This window comes from Palaemon carinicauda, chromosome 24 (assembly GCF_036898095.1).
Source record: "Palaemon carinicauda isolate YSFRI2023 chromosome 24, ASM3689809v2, whole genome shotgun sequence".
NCBI lineage: Eukaryota > Metazoa > Arthropoda > Malacostraca > Decapoda > Palaemonidae > Palaemon > Palaemon carinicauda.
In genome coordinates this window covers 95,926,976-95,949,135 of record NC_090748.1, presented here as the reverse complement: position 1 = coordinate 95,949,135, position 22,160 = coordinate 95,926,976, and the positions used below count along the sequence as shown (strand labels likewise).

Here is a 22,160-nt window from a genome sequence, read left to right as displayed (position 1 = left end):
ATTCTTTCCTTTTGCCAAACTAGATATGATTCAAAGAACGGGGTTTATAAAAAAATATCAGATCATTGCAAAAAAAAAAAAAAAAAAAAATGCTGAGAAATAATCTTATCTAACTTACACAGATAATATCCAGTGCCGAACAAATCTAAGACGACAAGAATCTTCCATTACAAAAAAAAAAAAAAAAAAAAAAAAAAAATCTTTGTAAAAAAAAACTGTATATATTGAAATTTGCTTAGAAATAACCTTAATCTAACTTACGCAGAAAATACCCAATGCCGAATAATTCTAGAACAAGAATCTTCCATCACAGAAAAAAAAAGAATGTAAAAAATTTTTTTATATTGAAATTTGCCTGGGAATAATGTTAATCTAACTTACAGAGAAAACATCCAGTACCAATACCCTCTAGGACAAGAATTCTTCGTCACATAAAAAAACATACTCACGAAGATATCTGTTTTGCAATGATCTAGAAACAGTATAGAGGATACCTGGAACAGAAAACGAGTTTTTAATGACCGAAAGAAATTCCCAGGTGGAAATGCTGGACCGAGACCCCAAGAACTTACATTTCGACTCTCTCCACCTTGACGCCCCATGGGTCAGTGGCGTCATCCAGAGAACTCTGCATGGTAGCTGAGATGGACTCACGCTCGCTGAGAATCTCAGCCAGGTTTCGGGTACCCAGGACATTCCTCAGGGTGGTAGCCGCCAGTAGGCGGGTTGAGTGGCTGCAGGGTAGGGGGGAAGAGTTGGATTAGACAGATCCTGGGAATCCTATAGCTTTGGAGGGAGATGGTTTTGAATGAAGTAATGGTTTTGCCAAATTCTAATTGGTAAAAAACAAGCTTTTTCAATTTTGTTCTTAGCTGGTAGTTTTTCTTGTGAAAAAAATTGGCCTGATGGATATTATCATTTGAAGAGGAATAGTGCCATATGCATAAAAAGGATTTTAGTTTTAGAACAATAAAAGATAAAAGAGGATTTATTCTTTTTTTTTTTGAGTTTCATGAGAGCTATTTATGATATAGCTTTTAATCATGAAGCAGACAATATATTTTTTTTAAGTCTTGTAAATTGTTTATCTAAAAGCTGACAAAAATCTGAAGACAAAAAACATCTGAAATATTTTTTTTTTTTTTGTAAACATTAGCATGAAAAAGTAAATTCGATAAAGATTTTGAACTTCTTTAATTTTTTCCATGAAAAATAGACTATGTATATTGACTTTAGGAAAAAAATATAGTTACATTTAAATGAATGCATTTCAAAGAAATTAACTTGTTACAACACAACATATGGGGTTTCAATACACGGTTAAGAACATGCACTTACCATGCAAATACGAAAAAGGAAAAATAGCATGCAAAAAATATTATCGAAGTCGCAGTTTCAGTATGTACAGCACACTCGAACGTCTCTTTCAAACCCTTACTTGTCCTTTCCACTTTCGGCCATCTTTACACTCCCACTTTCATACGCGATGACTAAGATTAAGAACACTTACGACGTACTCTACCTTTTAATAGTAGAATCAGTGGAAAAGTAAATCAGAATCACAACTCGATTCTCTAGACATCTTACCTAAAAAATCATCAGTGATTCCAAGTTGTAAAGTATGAGGTTCCACCATGCGGGACGAGATATATCATTATCTACCAATTCATGCACCGTAGAATCAGCTAACATTTGTTACATACAATATGTATATACTGTATATTTAAAAAAAAGGACTCTGAGTCGTCATTCCCATGGCTGCTGAGATTCTCATGTGCTATCAAAATTCCGCTGATTATTCTTCAAATTCTTTTTGAAATTTCCCACAGAAGACAGTCATCGTCATCATCATCATCAGATTGACTCTGACAAACATCTCAAATTTTCTTTTGGAAAGTATTTTCTGTTATTGTGAATTATCTGTTATTTTTGAAAGGTGGGATATATGGTTGTATGGGGTTGTGTATTCGTGTGTGTGTGTGTGTGTTAGTATGTACATAGGTTCGTCTATGTTGTCTTTATACTTTAGATCGGAAGTGGAATTTTGTAATTTCGTTCAAATCTGGAAATATCTTTGAAGTGTTGACGTAACTATCGAAGTGTGTCAGATATCAAAAAATATTTAAACTATGACCAAACAAATATACTGAACTAATTTAGATATGACCAAAAAAAAATAAATAATGGATGTCTTTTGTTGCCATATGTACCATCATTTTTGATTGCTAGCAACTTAATTTCTCACTTACCCTCACAGAATCTTTCATAACAAACATATCACAAATAAATAATGTACACATGGCAACAAGACACTGAGAGGCGTCCAAATAATGACTATACTCAATTTTTTTTAATGAGGTGCATTTGCACTGACTCGCAGTGGTGCCCTTTTAGCTCGGAAAAGTTTCCTGCTATCTGATTGGTTAGAGTTATCTTGTCTAACCATTCAGTAATCAGGATGGTTAGACAAGATAACTCTAACCATTCACATAGCAGGAAACTTTTCCGAGCTAAAAGGGCACCCCGGTGAGTCGGTGCAAATCTACCTCACTAAAAAGGATTGACTATAGTTTCAGCATGTCATTACCCAGACTCGTCGCATATCTCATGGACGATAAAGACGTCCAAAACTATTACGTTCCATTGCAAATGTATGTGTATCTATTTTGCATCCTTCTTATTGCCTGATTGGCAATAATGTTAGAAGTTCTCAGCTTTCTAAGCTTTCGTTGAAATATCAAAAAGCCAACACTTCAGTAATAATCCTCTTCACCTGACTAACATTTCCTGTCACTAAAAAGGAACTTTAGTTGAACCTTTAGAGATTAGTAAGATAATAACAAAACAAAAAAAAACTAGTTATTTTAAAATAATCGTGAATTCAGAACTGCATATCTTTCCTACTTTCGACATAATTGACAAAATATTCTTTGTATCACCTACGACATATTTTTATGAGGCAGAATTATAATTTATTATGTAAAATTTATTACTTAAGATTATGTGGCTCTATTGTATACAGATGAAATATTTCAAAACTAGAATCTATAGAGTTGCTCTTTTTTTAAAAGCTAAAGTACCCCATTATGTCAGTACCATTCACTGAAGCTTAAAAGAATAAATATGTATCTGTATGATAGATTAAATAAACAAAAGCAGACAGAGAAAAAACTCAAAAAGTGAGGGAAGCTTTAAATGTGTTTCTTGAAGAATAGGGTTTGCCTGTATATATATATATATATATATATATATATATATATATATATATATATATATATATATATATATATATATATATACATATATATATGTATATATATATATATATATATATATATGTGTGTGTGTATATGTATGTATATGTATATGTACATACATTATATACATTCATATGCATATAAGCTTATATACTGTATACACATATATCTATTTATTATATACATGTGTATAATGTATGTATGTATACATACATACAGGTTCATGTGAAAGTCTATCTGTACATGTATACATAAAACAGAGAGCTTCTGATTACGCCATAATTCTTTTAACTGTGCCAAAAACAAATGAACAAACGTAGATGGTGTTATTAATAAAATTGACTAAACTTCCTTGGCAACCGCCATTGCAAAATTAGAAGTATATACACTTTCAAAGATTCTTGCGTCCTCTCATTATTTTCGGTGTTTTTGCTTCTTTTATGAAGTCACGTGACATCACTGTTCAGTCACGGAGACATGAGACATGAGACATGGAGACGTGGATTTATTAATGAGGAGTATTTCATAAATGTATGATTTCAATCCTTGTGTAATGCTGAAGACATAGAAGCCTTCGAAAGAAAGAATATTTTTATTTTGTGGATGTTGAATTTTCTTATTCATATAACTCAGACTTTAAGCTAGCATTTTTTTTCCATGATTCAGTTTGTTGATAAAATTTTATTTAGTCTAATGAAAGGAATATTTGAAATACCACTGCAATTTTATACGAATAGTGACCTATGGTTTTATGAACATGAAAACGATGCACAAAAATAATGGTGTATATTCCCAATGGGATTCAGAGGAAATTATCTTTTCATTTCTCGTAATGTAATGTCATAGAATATCACTACTGGTTCAGTAGGGGTATCTGATTTAGCCTTTCCGTTGAAGTAAAACTGATACACAATACCAGAGTAGTGTCTCATTGATCGATTTGGAAGAGAATTTCAATTAAAAAACTTTCAATGTTTTGAAACTCAAGGAAGACTTCTAACCTAGATTAATAAATGGTCATACATCTTACATTTCAATATTAGGATCCTTCTTGCATTGTCATAGATGTTTATTAGATAGGAATATGCAATAGATATGCAGTAATTAATGATCTTCTAAGTCTACAGATGTAGTAATACGTGACCGTCACAGTAAGATTAATTTTCTGTTTGTAAACAATCACTCAAATGAATGTTTATGCCTATATATGTTGGTCACATCTTACTAGTCGACCTTGACATATTTTTGGCAAATTGTGGCCATTTCCTATTCATTTGGTACATGAAAGACAATGCCTTCATTAATGCATTGCTTGCATAAATGTATTCATAAATGGGAATATTACCTTTCTTAAGTCGTAGAAGAAAATAGTATAACAAGAAAGATGAAATAGCTGATAGGCACACTCACTCGTAGAAGGTGTCTCATACAAACATTCATAAATTGGGATGTGTCAGAAAAGCAGACCTCCGCTCGTCGTGTCTTCTGATTTGTCCTTAAAACTGGAAAGTCTCTGCAATATTTGGTTCCTCTGACCAGTCTTTACAACCAGAACTCTTCTTACATCTTAAGATTTTCCTAAAAAAAAATTAAGATTTGACCACTCAAACCCTCAAACCTATAAGTGCCCCTTCTGGAAAGATTTTGTAACAACAGTACTTCTACATAACTTCTACCTATAACTTAATGTTTACTTGCTACCCTGCCTGAGAATTCATCAAAATTTAACCTATTACCAATGATTTGCTTCATCTTATGCAAGCTTTTAATACCTATAACTTGATGTTTACTTGCTACCCTGCCTGAGAATTCATCAAAATTTAACCTATTACCAATGATTTGCTTCATCTTATGCAAGCTTTTCATACCTATAACTTAATGTTTACTTGCTACCCTGCCTGAGAATTCATCAAAATTTAACCTATTACCAATAATTTGCTTCATCTTATGCAAGCTTTTCATACCTATAACTTAATGTTTACTTGCTACCCTGCCTGAGAATTCATCAAAATTTAACCTATTACCAATGATTTGCTTCATCTTATGCAAGCTTTTCATAAATATTTGTCCAATCAAAAAGCATAATCATTTATATAAATATGAATCTTGTAATAAGTATGGCCCTATCCAACCTTTCCTTATGTTGCGAGTTCACAGACATAATTGTGCCTTTCGTATTATTCTATGCAACTTGTTCTACTCATTGAACTGGATGTGTTTCATAGCTCTATCTCGAATTGTAACTGAATCTTTTGATCTGAATGCAAAATCCTTGATTCCATAATATATGAAAATAAGACTTTTAAGATTCTGTCCTTATCAACTAACATCTAATCAAAACAAAATCCTCGGTTTGAAACCTCGAATCTTATTATCATCTCTGTTTAAAAGCATAAGAATAAAATAGTAACCTCTTATGGAGCTCGATATTCATCTCTTTAAACATAAATAATATATACGTCATGTCTCTACTAACCCTGATTTATACTCATACTCGTCTTAATATCCTGATCCTCTATCATATAGTCCATACCCCTAAGCTTCTAATTCTTCTTTCAATAACCTAATACACATTAGACTATATAAACATGACCTAAGTTCAATGCTAGACCTAAATGAAGATTAGATTGCAAACATTGAAGGTCAGAATTCTCACTGAAACTTACCACCTGTCACAGTTTGACTCTGAAAGAGGCATATCATCTTAACCTGAAATTGTATTTTAAAGAGAGTTTTTTTTTGAAAATCTTAACATCACATGAACTGATTTAACTAAATTATATGGAGAAGGGCAAAGAAGGACCTTTTTTGCCAGACCTACTATCTTTGGATAGGAAAAAGGGTCATATTATTATGATAATAAGAATGATTGGCCATTGTGCAAGATCAACAATCGCAAAGGTCTATCATAATGGTTCTGGAACATTCCACACAATAACTAAACACTGACAAGATTGATCTAACGATCAATATTTGAAGATGCAGCAGTACTGAAGGCTAGAATAACAAAAGAGAAATGAGATGTCAAGAGATGGTAACAATAATTGGCTTATTTTAGGAACTTCCAGAAGAGTCCAAGTGAAATACTTAGAATCAAGCGTTACATTCTGAATATTAGGCCACTAGGTATGCACTTAATGTGTAGTAACTCTCAGTGAAACCAAAAATGCAAACTATGTAATATTCATGACCTGATGCATTTGATGTAAAATGGCCTTCCATGGTCTACTAAACATGGGGGGAAGGTGTCATCTAGCCAAGTTCACGTTGTGTGGTACATCCTCCAATGACCATGTTTGATGTGAAATAGCCATTAGCAGCATAGAAAATTTGGTGAAAAGTAATTGCCAGGCCAAACACGAAGTGCATTTAGTATGAAGAGGCCACATGGGATGAAGTAAACATAATTTGAGAAGCCCAAAAGGGACTATGTACACTTGATGTAAAGTAAACACCAGTGCCTTTTATGTGAAACTACCCTTAGTCACAAAGAACACATGATGTAGGCTTTTGTAATCGTCCTATTCGGTGTGAATTTGTTGCAAGCAATCATGTTAACTTTATATTGATCACCCTTCAACAAAAATGTAAAATTGTTAGACAGTGTTCATCAATGACAAAATGTGGAGGCACTGACAGTAACAAAGTACAATTGCATTGAAGACCTTAAAAAGATAAAGTACATATTTTGATGCATAGTGACCATCAGTGAGGAAGTGAAAAGTATATCAAGGGGGCATTAATTACCAAGAGAACTTGATTTTAAGTGACCATTAGTGGTTGAATTAATTTGAAGTAAAGGGTACTTAGCACCAATACAAGCTAAAGGAAAAGTGAACATGACCACTGCATTCCGTTTGGAGGAGTGGTCAGACACCAAATATGATTTATGTGCAATATTATTTTGTGAAATATCTTAATTTTGATACGGAAAAGCTTTTAGTAAGTATGTACATTTGATATGAAGTTGCTGGTTATGATTACATGCTAATGCAAGTGAGGTAGTATATACTTCAGCAATAGAAGAGACATCACAACCCACATCTCCATAAGAAATGTGGCATACTGTACATAGTGCTTTAGCCAATGGATGAGACATTGTACAAATACAATTTTGACAAGGAAAATGACGTAGTAGACAGGCTGCTTTGCTTTTTGGAAAATAAACTTAATGATAAACTGTCTTTACCAGTGGTTATGTATGCTCTAACTGAAACAGAATTAACATTTCATTTTAAGACAACTGAATAGTTCTAAATTCTTGCTCTATCTAGGAGTGATTAGAAAACTAATTCTCTAACTGAAGAGGCTCAACATTGTTTTTTTTTCATCATCCTGAGAATCTCTATGCTCAACAAACCTCCCAGGCCTAGTGCAACTCTATACAGTTTAAATTTCATAAATAAAAAAAAGTTAACTGAAGCATTGTAGTGGATATTCATATTTCTCAAGATTTATTAATTAAGATAAATTGTTCTTTGTGAACGCAACAAGCAAAAATCTTCTCTAACTGAAGATAGTTGATAAGATCTGTTGCCACCTTATATGATGCTGTAGTGAATATTCACAAAAGCTATGGATCACTAATGAACGCTTAATTTCTTCACCGGAATTGACTAGGAATCGCTTTAACTGAAGAGACATTAGAAAATAGATGACCTTGTAAATGGATATGTGGCGAAATGTAATCACCTGTTAAATGTCTGGGTCAGAATCAACCAGTGAGACTCTGCGATTGGAAGAACGCGCAATTCTTCGCATATGGAAATGTTATCGTGAGCCATTTCAAAATGTGGTAACGAACACTGACTTCCTCTCGTAGATGTGACTAATAAATCCTTTGAGTAGATTAAGAAACAATATATTTCCTTACTAGCTAAAGTGCCATAATGGATACTTTTCTCCTGCAAGACGTTACTTTCATTTATTTCTCTGCTAAAAGTGGTTAGTAAACTAGGACTGTAACAAAATACATATCTGGTCGATTGCCTTTCCAGCTTCAATGATTTAATGTATTCTTTACTTCTCAATTATTGATATTAACGAGCCAAACGTTTCGTTGCGAAAAAGTCCTATATCTGAGACAGTACTATAACATAATACTACAGAATTTATTACGGTTATTTAATTATCTATCTACTTGTAAAGTAACAATAATATTTCTACCTGAACATCATGACCCCTCATTATCTTCAGAGAGAGGAACTAGTATAGCTAAGACACTTTCTACACCTACAATGGTGGTATTTCAACAGGTGTAGGCAGCTGTGTGGCCTAAAGCCTAAACTGAAAACACATCAATTCCAAAGAGAGATAGTTCACCCAGAGAGATGAAGATCCTGACTTTTTTAGTCTCATTACAATCAATCTGTTTCTACATTAAGCTTCAACCAGCTCTTGTCTACACCTGTAAAATAATTGTTGTGTGGATGCAGCATTAGTGGAGTTAAAGCTGCCATGTTAGAGAAATTCTGGATTTACACAGAAGTGATGGATATGTAACTGAAGAGTGGGTTATTGTATCCAGAGAAATCAAAAGATTTTCCTATTCAAGGAATCATTATCTAAAGAGAATTGAAGTATTCAAGTATCTAGATATACTCTTTTTGAAAGAGATAGAGGAAGGTTGGAGTCTAGATGTAAAGCAAATATCGAGTCCCAAATGTAAACACCAAAGAATTTAGAAGTGCTACCAGGAGATAGAAATAGGCCAAATTATTCACTGGCAGGTCGAAATATTTAAAACCTAAAATTTCTGTCTTGAGAAAGAAAAAAATAGTTCTTTCTTGTGAAACTGAGAATTTGCAGATTTCTTTGTAAAGTAATTATCAAGATTCTCTATCCAAAAGACCCAAAACTTAAGGATAGCTGTTAAACTGTTTTTCAAGAAAATGTAAATTATGGCATGATAACTGGAGCAGCAGAGGAACTGGAATTCTACCCGGAATAACTGAGTATTTGTGGAATTCTGAACTTAAACTGAGGAATCCAAAAAACTTTGAGTTCCTACTTGTGCAGACCAAGAAATATTGGCTGTCTACTAACATAGCCAGATTAGGAATTGGCATCAAGAGACCAACGCAGTGTTGAGTTTTAGTTGAAGAGGCCTAGAAATTACGTTGTATCTGAAGAAGAAATTATCGAGTTACACATTCTCTGCTTGCTTACACGTGTGATGATCAGTAGCATATTTGTTTTTCTTTATCTAAACACCAACCTCCTGAAGTAGGAGTCTCTTAGGAACTAGAAAAAGTCTGTTAATCATATTCTTAAATGGCTATGCGGTTAACAGAAGCATAGGAATTGTATAGAAGTTGATTGGGACTTATAAAGATTTTCCTATCCCTTGTAGACAGTTTGAGATGTAATTAGACCCACAAAAGAAAAAGTCCGTTGTAACCTGGGTCTGTTAAAACTAGACAGAGACAAATATTGCAGCAAGAGGGCAGAACGCCATACTATAAATTCCCAAATTGATGTTTATAAGCTGTCAATCATTATTGGTGGAAATGTCAAGGACCACTGAGGTTACAAAGCTTTAGGTAATGATTATTGGCAAAATAATATCAACGCCATTGATTTTGCGAGGTGACATAAGTTGATATTCTTGTCGTTATGATAAAAGCATGGGTTTTTTTTGTAGATTACTCCTTTTTTTTTTTTTTTTTTTTTTTTTGACGGCGCACTTGTTATTATTGTTATCAAGATTCGTTACCAGACAATTCCTCTTCAGCTAAGGAGAATACCCTTTTTCGTCTGAAGAGAAAAAAAATCTTTTTGTATCCAACTCATAAAGAAATGTGGAGCTTTTGTTTCGAGTCCCGTCCACCACCTCTTTCTCTTTTAATTTCCGTTTCGGCGAAGCGTCAATTCCAAGTATCACGGAATGTTTATAGAAATATGAGAGACACAGCCACGCCTTTTTAAACCTGGGTCGCATGCCAGGTCGATAACCTCGTGATAGCAGAGTAAGACTCTTTGCTGTAGAGTAAACACCGATTTTCGTCTTTTTCGTCTGTCCTTTTGTTTGTTTTAACACTGGCTCTTTTGAATGTATTTTCTCTTATCTTATTTCTATTAGTAAACACCGATTTTCATCTGTACGTTTGTTTGTTTAAACATTGGCTTTTTTAAAAAAGTATCTTTTCTTAACTTAATTCTCTTTGCTTTATAGTAAACACCGATTTTCATCTGTACGTTTGTTTGTTTAAACATTGGCTTTTTTAAAAAGTATCTTTTCTTAACTTAATTCTCTTTGCTTTATAGTAAACATCGATTTTAGTGTCAGTTTTTTTCTAAATTGGATCTTTTGAAACTATCTTCCCTTTTATCTTGGATTCATGGGATTTTGATCTCGTCCTTCTATCAAGATTGAATGAGAGATTTCTTGATATCAATTCGATCAAATTAGTCTTGACGACATAAGAGAAGTTTTTATTTCTTGATCTTGGTAGTGCAATACAACCTGGCGTCATGAAGATTGAATTCTACAGACATTGGCCCTTCGTAAGAATGAAATCATTTCCTTAATGTATATTTTCTTCATTCTTATAACCATTCAGCGTCCAATGGGGACTTTAACCCAAGAAATTCTTCAATCTCATTCCTTTCTCTTATATGAGAGGATACGTTATTCTTGTTAGAGTTTCGTGAATCTATATGAAAAGAATTATTTTGTATTCCACTGTTATTTTGATCTTAGAAACGTTATTTTCTTCATCTTTAAGTTTTGGATTTATTTTGCGAGGATTTTTCAAAACCACAAGGAATATTGTTATACTTGACAGAATTGGATCTTTTAAAAACTCCTTAAGTGAAGCACTTTCATAGTAAATTAACATACAGATATACACACACATACACATACACACACACACACACACATATATATATATATATATATATATATATATATATATATATATATATATATATATATATACATATATATATATATATATATATATATATATATATATATATATACATATGTGTGTGTGTGTGTATGTGTGTGCATGTATGTATACTGTATATGTGTGTGTACATACTGTATATACATTCAAACATATGTCATTACTCGTTCATTACATTACTTATGTTGATGTCGGTTTATGTAAAAATAACAGTCGATAAAACTATTTACCTCATTCAGTATTCTCATTTCAATTTAGAATTTTCGAAGTACCGATAAATCGAACTTTATACTGGAACTTTATCCATTACGAAGCGACTTCTGAGTTTGAATATTTCATCTGCGATTACTCAATATGCGTTTATGTTTAGGAGGCATTGCAATGTGGATCACAAAAGTTGAATCTGATGGGAGTTTTAATGAATTATAATTTTCAATTCCATTCGGAGTTTCTATTTCTATCACTCAATTTCTCTGATTACATCACTTTTATTGTTTTTCGTTGGTTTCATCATTTTTATCGAAATGATTCAATTTCTATTTTCCATTTTTTTATGTACGGTCATTTCATTTAGTCAAGGACTGATTTATGAACCTGTGACCTTTAAGGCCAATTTCACATTAATATTTACACATTTTAATAACAATACGAATAATAATCATATACGTTTTTATGTGTCCTCCATTGGACATGAACTTCGATTTATATTTTTTTTCGTTTTTTTTTTTTATTTATCACTCCAAAGGTCATATATCAACAGTCAGCTTTTTAATGCAGCTGTGAAATCAAATCATATAATTCTTTTGATTGTCATCATATTTTCCCTCGCCATGAAAAGTGAGAGTGAAATTATTCATATTGATTTTCTAACTTTTCTACCTTTTTTCTCTTTTTAACTGATAATTATTGAAGAGCCTGTGTTCACTATTTGATTTCTCAAGTTGGTAGTTTTATAACCTTTCTAGGTTTTTAGTTTCTACTACTTTAAAAAGAAATACATACATATACTGTATATATGTATATATATACATATAAATAGGTGTATTTTATATATATATATATATATATATATATATATATATATATATATATATATATATATATATATGTATGTATGTGTACCAAATGTATATAGTTATATATGTATTCATATCAAGACATTTTTGCATAAAATAAACAGTATTCGAGCAATTATTTTATGGCTTCGATGGCCAATAGTGCTGTGACACCAGGGCGTATTATGCCCGAGTCACACATATGAAATCAAAGGTTGTGATTGGCGTAATGGCTAAAATTTAGCTCATTACGATGTAACGACGATATACAGTATTTACGACAAAATTGCCAACAATCGCTATGTTTTGCCACTGCATTGCGAGGCTATGGCTCATTACAGCCCATGTACCATGATGATGGTGTAGGAGTTTGCCTCAAATACCTACACAGTTAGTTCGTGCCAACCATGATTTCTTGCCATGTCAAGGCAATCGTCGCTGTAATGGCGGCCTGGTGTCGCATGACATCGCGAATTGTCGTTAGGGCAGCGCAATCGGTCGCAGTATAGGTAGCGCAAGCCTGGCGTTAGCACGGCGATGGTCACCACATTTTCGGTTGTGCTACAAAAGTTGTTATGTTGGTATAGTACTGTATGATGTGATTTCTTGCCATGTCAAGGCAATCGTCGCTGTAATGGCGGCCTGGTGTCGCATGCCATCGCGAATTGTCGTTAGGGCAGCGCAATTGGTCGCAGTATTGTAGCGCAAGCCTGGCGTTAGCACGGCGATGGTCACCACATTTTCAGTTGTGCTACAAAAGTTGTTATGTTGGTATAGTACTGTATGATGGAAACACGAACGACTTAGCAATGCAACAACGTAACCATTGTCTAGCAAAAAATGGCACTCCATTCGAGATTATCGCCGTGAATACGCCTTATGGTTATATACGTATGTCACCTCGTAACGATTGCAGTAAATGACTAAAATAAGGGAAAAAAACAATGGAACGCTATTTTTGAAAGCAACTGGCTTGAGGATTCGTAATCGGTACAAATGGAACCTGTATATCAAGAAACTTGTAACTTATCGAAGGATTCTCATATCAGTGGCATAAGATATGTCGAGAAAACGTGTAACGCATCAAAGGAGTCTCACATGAGCAGCATAAGATATGCAGACAAATTCAACTGTTGTGGTTTTCTTTTGTCGAGTTTCGGACCATATTATTTTGCATGTTCTTTTTTCCTTCTGTGAACAATCTAATAATGATATACCTGGTCGTGTCGCGTTATCTTTTGAACTTCAAAAGGCTTTGTTTTTAAGAAGGACCTCAAGGATATCTTAGGTCCATTAATAGATGCACCAATCTCGTCCAATTAGACATTTGCTACGGAGGAAGAACAAATCCCAGTACGTGACCTCTAATGGCACTAAAGGGTTAACAATTAAGATCACTTGTTATAGTACAGAAATTGCATTCATTATGGAAATCATTACTTTTAATTAGGAATTAGTTGACTTCATAGATCCTTTCAATTATGTTTAAGGTTTCTTTTTAATTATTTTGAAGGATACACTGTGTAACTGCCATGAGTATGTCGTAAATATCTCATAATGTCCTTTTTTTCATTAAGGGCGATAGGCAACAATTACTTACGCGTATCATTTCAGTCTTATTAAGCCTTAATACTTTTTCATTTCTCCTTTTATAATTCTTGCCTGGCCTAGATAAAAGCCTTTTCTTGCCAGACCCATACCTCCTCATTCAGCTTTGTCAAAGAAAAAAAAAAGCGAGTTAATAGTTTATCACCCTCCTTTCTTCCTTGACTTTATCTAAACTTGGAATCCCAAAAGTAGATTTCATTGTTTTTTCAAGCAAATCAAAATACAATATCATCCAACCTCATTTCAACCTCATTCACTCGAAGAAAAAAAATGTTAGAGCCTATCTGTGAAGAGACCGAAGGTATATGTAAAATGCCATAAGGTAAAATGTTAAAGTATCCTTGCCTGTGTGGCGCATTTGAAGAGTGACAGGAAGGTAAAGAGTATAAAGCCAAATGGTAAAATGTCCTTCCCAGAGTGGTGCATTTGAAATGCATGCCATTAACAAATGCAAGGATGGAAAATGTTTTATTTCATGGTGCAGGTTTAAAAGGCTTAAGCCGCAGACCAATTTACGTCACCGTTTTTGAAATGTTAAACGAAAATGCAACGGTGCTTTTTATGTGTGTCTTAATTGTTCCATGATAGCTATTATTTTAGTAATAGCGATATCCAATAGAATATCCTTATGTCAATGATAAGGATATTTGATGTTCCTTATGCAAAGGTCATAATAATGATATACGAACAATCATAACTAATGTTTATATGACATAGATAGTATATCTACGATAGTATCAAAAATATTAATACTGACTATATATATATATATATATATATATATATATATATATATATATATATATATATATTTATATATATATATATATATATATATATATATATATATATATATATATATATATATATAAATATTTGTATTCTAGTTTATTACTTTACAGGACAAATCTTTTGTTTACTAAGCAAAGACATGTCTTACTTTATTTGCTTTGAGTAATATTACTAATTTAATTTGCTTGTGATCCTTCCATGTTTTTTTTTAAAAAAACATACCATCCTACTGGGAAAAAATGGAAACCAATTTGAAAACTCACGAAGGTGGGTTAAGTTTACGTGGTTCCTAGGATTGACAAACTCAAGGCTCGCTTTGAATGAAAAATAATCAATCAGAATCAAATATTGGTAGATCTATGGAGAGGTTTTTTTTTTTTTTTTTTTTTTTTTTTTCGGTACTTATAAACAATCAAGTACTGAAGAAGAGGAACCAAAATTTTTCTTTTGATAAGTGTAGTATTGAAACGTTTAACATCACGATTTTTTTTTATCAATACAAAAACGTTTATAAATAGTTTTTGTGGCGTGACATTCTGTAGCCTATGACATACTTATTAAGTGCTGTTCACTTGCTATGCATAAAATACCTGTTTATGATTGTAATAATTACAATATTTCAGTTTCAACTGTTAACCTTCGAGTAAATATCTAACATCCTACCTCACAAATCCTTCACAGTATTTATGAAAACATTACTTATTTTCTAGATTGATAAAACTTTTTCACTTGTTGGCTCAATATCTGTAAACCAGAAAGATTCTTCATAGCTCGTTCCTCAACTGTTGAAACTTGATATCATCTGTATATTGGCTGTCAACACAGATTTAATCTTTTCATATGTTTTTTTGTTTTTTATTTTGATTCCGTATGGAAGAAAAACCACAAATCTTTTGAGAGTTTTTTGATCTATGCTTCACCTACCCTTCAAAATTTGGTTATTGAGTAATGAACGAATGCTTAAAGTCAAACAATTCTCCCTGGGATTTTATTTTGGAACGCTGGAGGAAAACAGCAAATTCATCACATTTCTCTAGCCACGATTGTCTTGTGAAAAAATTTATAAATTTTGAAAGGAAATTACGAAAACATCAAATGATTGTATTTGTAAAATTCCTTTGGTACAATTTTAGCATGTTTGAACCCACTAAAGGAATCGAAATTAAACCCTTATAATACTTAGAAAAGATGATACAGGAATAGTCAAGATTATTTTTAGTGGGAGAGGGGCATTTTGCTTGGTCGTTTGATGTAAAAATTGTAACATGTTTTAGCTTCCTGAGGAGAAAAGTTTATTCCTTCAAATAAATGTTTGTTTGAAATCCTTCAAGTTTACTGAAATGTATTCAAACGCCCTAAACAGACAGAAATAGCTTCTCTAAGTGTCTTGATCAATGTGTCACCCATACTGTAATACAAGGCAATACAAAGAAATATATGTAAAATCACACAGAACGTCCTTTTGTTTTTAAGTGTTCCTTGATGTAACTGTAACATGCATGAACTCCTAAATGCAAAGAAAATGAAATGTTTTTAATTGCTTGATTCTTCTGCCATATCAATTGCAAAGATTTTACTAAAGTTTATTTTCTGAATAGTTGTAACCCTCTGCGAAAAAAAATTGAATCTTTAAAGTAGCTGGACTTATATTTCATCTACATTTGAAAATTTAATAAAGAATGAACGGTCTTATTTTCAAAATTTTGCTAAAGTTTATTTTCTGAATAGTTGTAACCCTCTGCAAAATTAAATGGAATCTTTAAAGTTTCTTGACTTATATTTCATCGACATTTGAAAATGCAATAAAGAAGAAATGGTCTTATTTTTAAGATTTGGCCAAAGTTTAATCTATTTTTAGTTGTAACCCTCTGCAAAAAATAATTCAATATTTAAATTTTCTGGACTTGTATGTCACCTATATTTAAAGATGTAATAATGAAGAAATGATCTTATACTAAAAAATTTTCTAATGTTTAATTTATGTTTAGTTGTAACCCTCTGCAAAAAAAAAAAAAAAAAAAAAAAAAAAAAAAAAAAAAAAAAAAAAAAAAAAAAAAAAAAAAAAAAAAAAAAAAAAAACTTTGAAGTTTCTTGATCTAAATGTCACCTACATTTGAAGATGTAATAATGAAGAAATGAGTAAAAAAATAAGTGAATATAATTTGTGTGGTTAGTTTCTTTTGTAAATGTAACAAAAAAAAATCTAATAATTATCTTGACCTATATATCTCCTCTATTTCAAGATGTGACATCAAACTAGTTAAGTATATGAAAAATATATGATTTTTTTTCATTTCTTATATAGATATAGTATGCTTAAGCTCTCTTGAAAAAAAAAAAAAAAAAAAAAAAACTTAAAAGTACCTTTTATGTTTGATTATAAAGAGAAAAAATGAAATTATGTATGGCATGTTATTCAACTTTGAGATGTATTTGAGAAGATCCTTATTTTTTTGGGAAGAAAAATGAGAGATAAATCTAATAATTATCTTGACCTATATATCTCCTCTATTTCAAGATGTGACATCAAACTAGTTAAGTGTATGAAAAATATATGATTTTTTTTTTCATTTCTTATATAGATATAGTATGCTTAAGCTCTCTTGAAAAAATAATAAAAAAAAAAACTTAAAAGTACCTTTTATGTTTGAATACAAAGAGAAAAAAAAAAGAAATTATGTATGGCATGTTTTTCAACTTTGAGATGTATTTGAGAAGATTCTTATTTTTTTGGGAAGAAAAATGAGATATAAATCTAATAATTATCTTGACCTATATATCTCCTCTATTTCAAGATGTGACATCAAACTAGTTAAGTATATGAAAAATATATGATTTTTTTTCATTTCTTATATAGATATGGTATGCTTAAGCTCTCTTGATGAAAAAAAACAAAAAAACTTAAAAGTACCTTTATGTTTGATTACAAAGAGAAAAAAAGAAATTATGTATGGCATGTTATTCAACTTTGAGATGTATTTGAGAAGATTCTTATTTTTTTTGGGAAGAAAAATGAGAGATTACTCTTAAATCTGCATTCACGGACCATGCGATGTGACTCATAAATTGCACGCATGCAAATACTCCATACGACCCTTTGATCTAATTCAACTAATGTATAAGGAAAAAAAACAAAAATAGTATATTAATCATCTTTTTTTACTGAATAGTTCTGTGGAGTTTTAATTATGATCATAATCACTCTGGGTGCAAAAAAAAATATATATATGATTAATCTACTATGAATAAAGAATTACACGTACAAAAAAGCACGCATGCCTACGGCTGTATATCTATTTAATGACTTCATAATGCAATATTAGAGAGTTCCTAAGAAACATCTTGGGAGAGACAGGACTCCTTCTATGTAAAGTTTCTGCTAGGTGAAAAAAAGGGTATCTCAGTAAAAAAAAAATGTATATATAATAAGAGTAGGAGAGAGGAGAAAAAAAAATCAAATAGGTCTCAGTCACAAAATCAAGACAAAATCATTCTCACTGGGTTTTATATAAAGAAAAAACTGGGTTATAAAAACAAGAATAGTCTGGTATCTAAGTGAACGAACGTCTTATGCTATAGTGTAAGATGGATGACAGCCTAACTGAGGGTCTAAAAAAAGGACAATATAATATTTGCTTGTCAAATGTCACTCTATTGTCACCATCATCCTCATCATCAACAACAACACCATCATCATCATCATCATCATCATCATCAACATCATCATCATTATCAACAATATCATAATCATCATCATCATCATCATCATCATCATATCATCATGAATCATCACCGAAGGGAAATACAGACATTATGAAGTGAAGACATAAGGCTCACAGTCGTCTACTACGTCAATTACCTGAAGTTTTGTACATTGATCACTGCATTAATGGTGTCTTTAACGGAGAAGTATATAACACCATCAACGGCCACTGTAACCGAGTCTCTTGTAAGCACCTGATGAGAGAGAGGACAAGTATGTCTTTATGGAAAGGAGAAGGAAGAAGAATTCGGTGGCGAAAAAGGTAGGAAACGGGTAAGGAAAAGGGGGGTTTTGGGGGTGGGGGGTGGGAAATAGGATATGGAAAATCAGAAGAAAACGGACGAGTGAAGGTAGGGATGTATCTATTTGAAGGAGAGCATATCAAGGAAATAGAAAGGGTTTTTTCGTTACTTATAGAAAGATCAGAGACATTATTACTCTCTCACTGACAGTCACCAGAAATCCATTCATAATGGCGGCAGCGGGAAGTGACGTCACTTCCGTAGCCCCTCCTATCTTTTTTTTTTTTTTTTTGCATTCTTTCCTTTCATCTTTGTTGAAGGGTTTTTGGTTTTGGGGGGGTTGGGGGGATCATTTACACTGAAAGCAAGTTTGTATGGAAGTAGGTTTCTCCTTTTGGATACTGACACATCAGACAGTTATGCAGTAAAAAAAAATAGGACTAAAGTTTCTACAGCTGCAGAGTTGATCAAAAAGTCATCAATACGAATAAGTACAAATAACCTTTCATCATTCTAGCTAACATTGAAAACATCATATATGCATTGGATTAAATACACAGAGTATTTTAGACAAACAAATGTGGTCATGTTAAATGCATATCTTCTGTCTTAGAATAGGCATATAGGTTTAATTTTTGTGTCTCCCGATTGCATGTATTATCTTTTTAACACCTTATGACATTCAAAGATGTACAGAGCTTTGTATATTAAGTTTAAAAAGTATTTCTGAAGTAACTTTCTGAAAAGAAAATAGAAAGGAAATAACCTGTGAACTATGGCACAAATTAGAATAGCAGAGAAAAAACATGAAATTAAGCAAAAAAATCAGTCTACTTCATCCCACTTCTCCCCCATAAAAAGTAGATAATACTGAGTACCAGATGTGTTTATATTGCTAAGAGTATAATTTGAATAAAATGGTGATAAATAAAAGAAAAAAAAAATGAATGGCACTGTATGGTACTGTTTATATTACATCATGTAGCAGACTAAGTTTTTTCCCTAAGAATTATCATGATAAAAAAAAACAGATTTAACTCCACAAGTAATTTCATAATATCATCTCATACCAAAGTACTATTATCCTGTTTGCATAATCGTCAAGAGATGTGAAGAACTGCCTTCTGTTTTAAGAGTGACTTCTGTTATCTAGAAACATATTCTGAGCTGCTTTTGGGGTGTGTATAAAAGAAAACCTTGGTGTATGTATACAGAACCCGGTCAGAATATGCAATGGAACCTTGGCAATGCTGTCTAGATGTGTGTTCACTCTGAAATATGGTGTGTTGCCTCCTGAAACCCGCGAATAAATACAGTATATTAAAGGGATTTTTTTTGGAACATGATCATGAAACGGTAGTGTAGATGAAGTGGAATTCATTTGCATTGTATACTTAATTCTCAGCGCTTAATATATATATATATATGTATATATATATATATATATATATATATATACACATGTATGTATATACATATACATACAGTGTATATATATGTACATATATATACATATATATATATATATATATATATATATATATATACATATGTATATATATATATATATATTTATATATATATACATATATATACACACACACACACACATATATATATATATATATATATATATATATATATATGTGCGTGTGTGTATACATTATATGTAGTATATATATATATATATATATATATATATATATATATATATATACATACATATATATATATGTATATATATATATATATATATATATATATATATATACATATATATATATATATATATATATATATATATATATATATATATATATATATATATATCTATATATATATATATCTAATGTACATATTCCCCCGCAATCTTGCAATCTTTTGTGTTCGTAATATAAAAGGATATTTTTCCATAGAACCTTCTATAAAACTATAGATTAAACTAAAAATTTTAGCAATAAAAATAATATCAATAACAGAATTAAAAAAAAATCTTTATTTAAGTGACTTTCGAGAGTTAAATGATTCAAAACAAAAATAAAATTAATGTATCTGAAAGTTTCTAAACCCGATATCATAGTTGTTTGAAGTTGTTTTATCTTTATCTTTATCAGAGAATATCTTAAGTTCAGATAATGTATAGTTTGGTGATAATAATCCTCTTTTCACGGGTAAATTAACCATAATGAGTTACTATCACAGTGTCTTGTTAAGTCATTATTAGTAATTTTAGTTGGTGAATAAACTATCATTTATTTTTTTTCACTTGTTTTAGAATTTTACAATTTGTGTTGGATGTAAATATATGGAGAGAGAGAGAGAGAGAGAGAGAGAGAGAGAGAGAGAGAGAGAGAGAGAGAGAGAGAGAGAGAGAGAGAGAGAGAGAGTAAAGTTACAGTGTTACAATAGGTATTTCTATTTTTTTTTAATTTACGTAATCTATTTCTTTTACAAACCCTGAAAATAGATAGAGTGAAATTCTACTTAAAAATATACTGTTCTCTGCCGTATCTCAGTGAAATACAGGTGACCTTAAATCTTACGCCAATTTGATATTATCACTCCTTAATGTAAATATATCCGCTTTTAAGATGGTAAATGTCAGGAAACATTTATTCCAGGAGTTTTACCTTTTTTTTTTTTCTTACGGCAAACTTTCAACAGTGTAGGCTGTGATCATCCTAGGACCAGTCAGGAATATTAGAGTGTAATTATATAGGAACACTGTGATATAAACCAAACTCCTACGTTAATTAGTTACTTTTTTTTTGTTAGAAATAACTCATTGAGAAAAGCAAGCAACTGATGCAACGTTGTCAAAACATATTTCTTCCTGGCGATAATAATTAAATCTAGCATCGGTTTATGTGAAATTGTTTTTACATAATTAACTTATGCAAACAATTCTCTTCTAGTCAGCTTTAGCATCTACATATTTATTAATTCTTACTTTCATCTTTATTCTCAGTGGTGTTTTAGGATTACAATTTTTTATGATTTTTTTTTGTTCGAGTCTCTTGTCAACTATGACCATTCTTCCATAGGGAATTTTCTTTTATGAGAATTATCATAATTAAAGGCTTTAAACCTACTGTCTTTCTCTATCTATGATAGTTGCACATTCTGTGCCACGCCAGAAACGTTAAATCAACCAATCAATCATTCTGTGTTGTATACAATATTTTCAAAAACTATTTTGTTTTCATGTTATTTTGTTTAACATGTTTCGCTCTATAATCCCTAAAGCTTTATAAAAGCCATCTCTATAAAGGATAGAAATTCCATCCAAAATCTTTTATCTCAGACAAACCCTTTTTGAGACCATTTTGATCTAAATCTCTTCTGCCATCTGAACAATATCTTTTTTTGAGAAGAGATTCTATTTCATTTCATCTGCTTCTTTCTCTCTTGTATATATTGCTGTTAATCCTCATTCTTTAATCCATTTTTCAAATGTTCAAAATTTTTTAAATATTGATATATATTCTTTGAAAACATGTTCTTTTTTCTCTTGTCTGTGACAGCTTCTG

The 22,160-nt window shown here is 31.5% G+C and overlaps 1 protein-coding gene across 12 annotated transcripts in view; it reads right to left on the bottom strand.

Annotated features, from left to right (window-relative positions):
* Nucleotides 1–22,160, bottom strand: part of LOC137618218 (band 7 protein AGAP004871-like) — a 201,817-nt gene that overhangs the window by 42,424 nt on the left and 137,233 nt on the right. For 11 of the 12 annotated variants that reach the window (XR_011039754.1, XR_011039753.1, XR_011039752.1 and 8 more), the window contains exon 5: nt 573–734. Coding sequence is in view for 9 of the 12 variants with exons in the window: in XM_068348344.1 (XP_068204445.1) it covers nt 573–734 (162 nt within the window). In the remaining 3 variants the exon portion in view is untranslated. Of the gene's footprint in view, nt 1–572; nt 735–18,484; nt 18,583–22,160 lie in introns of all 12 variants that reach the window. The other variant, XM_068348337.1, reaches the window with a different exon arrangement.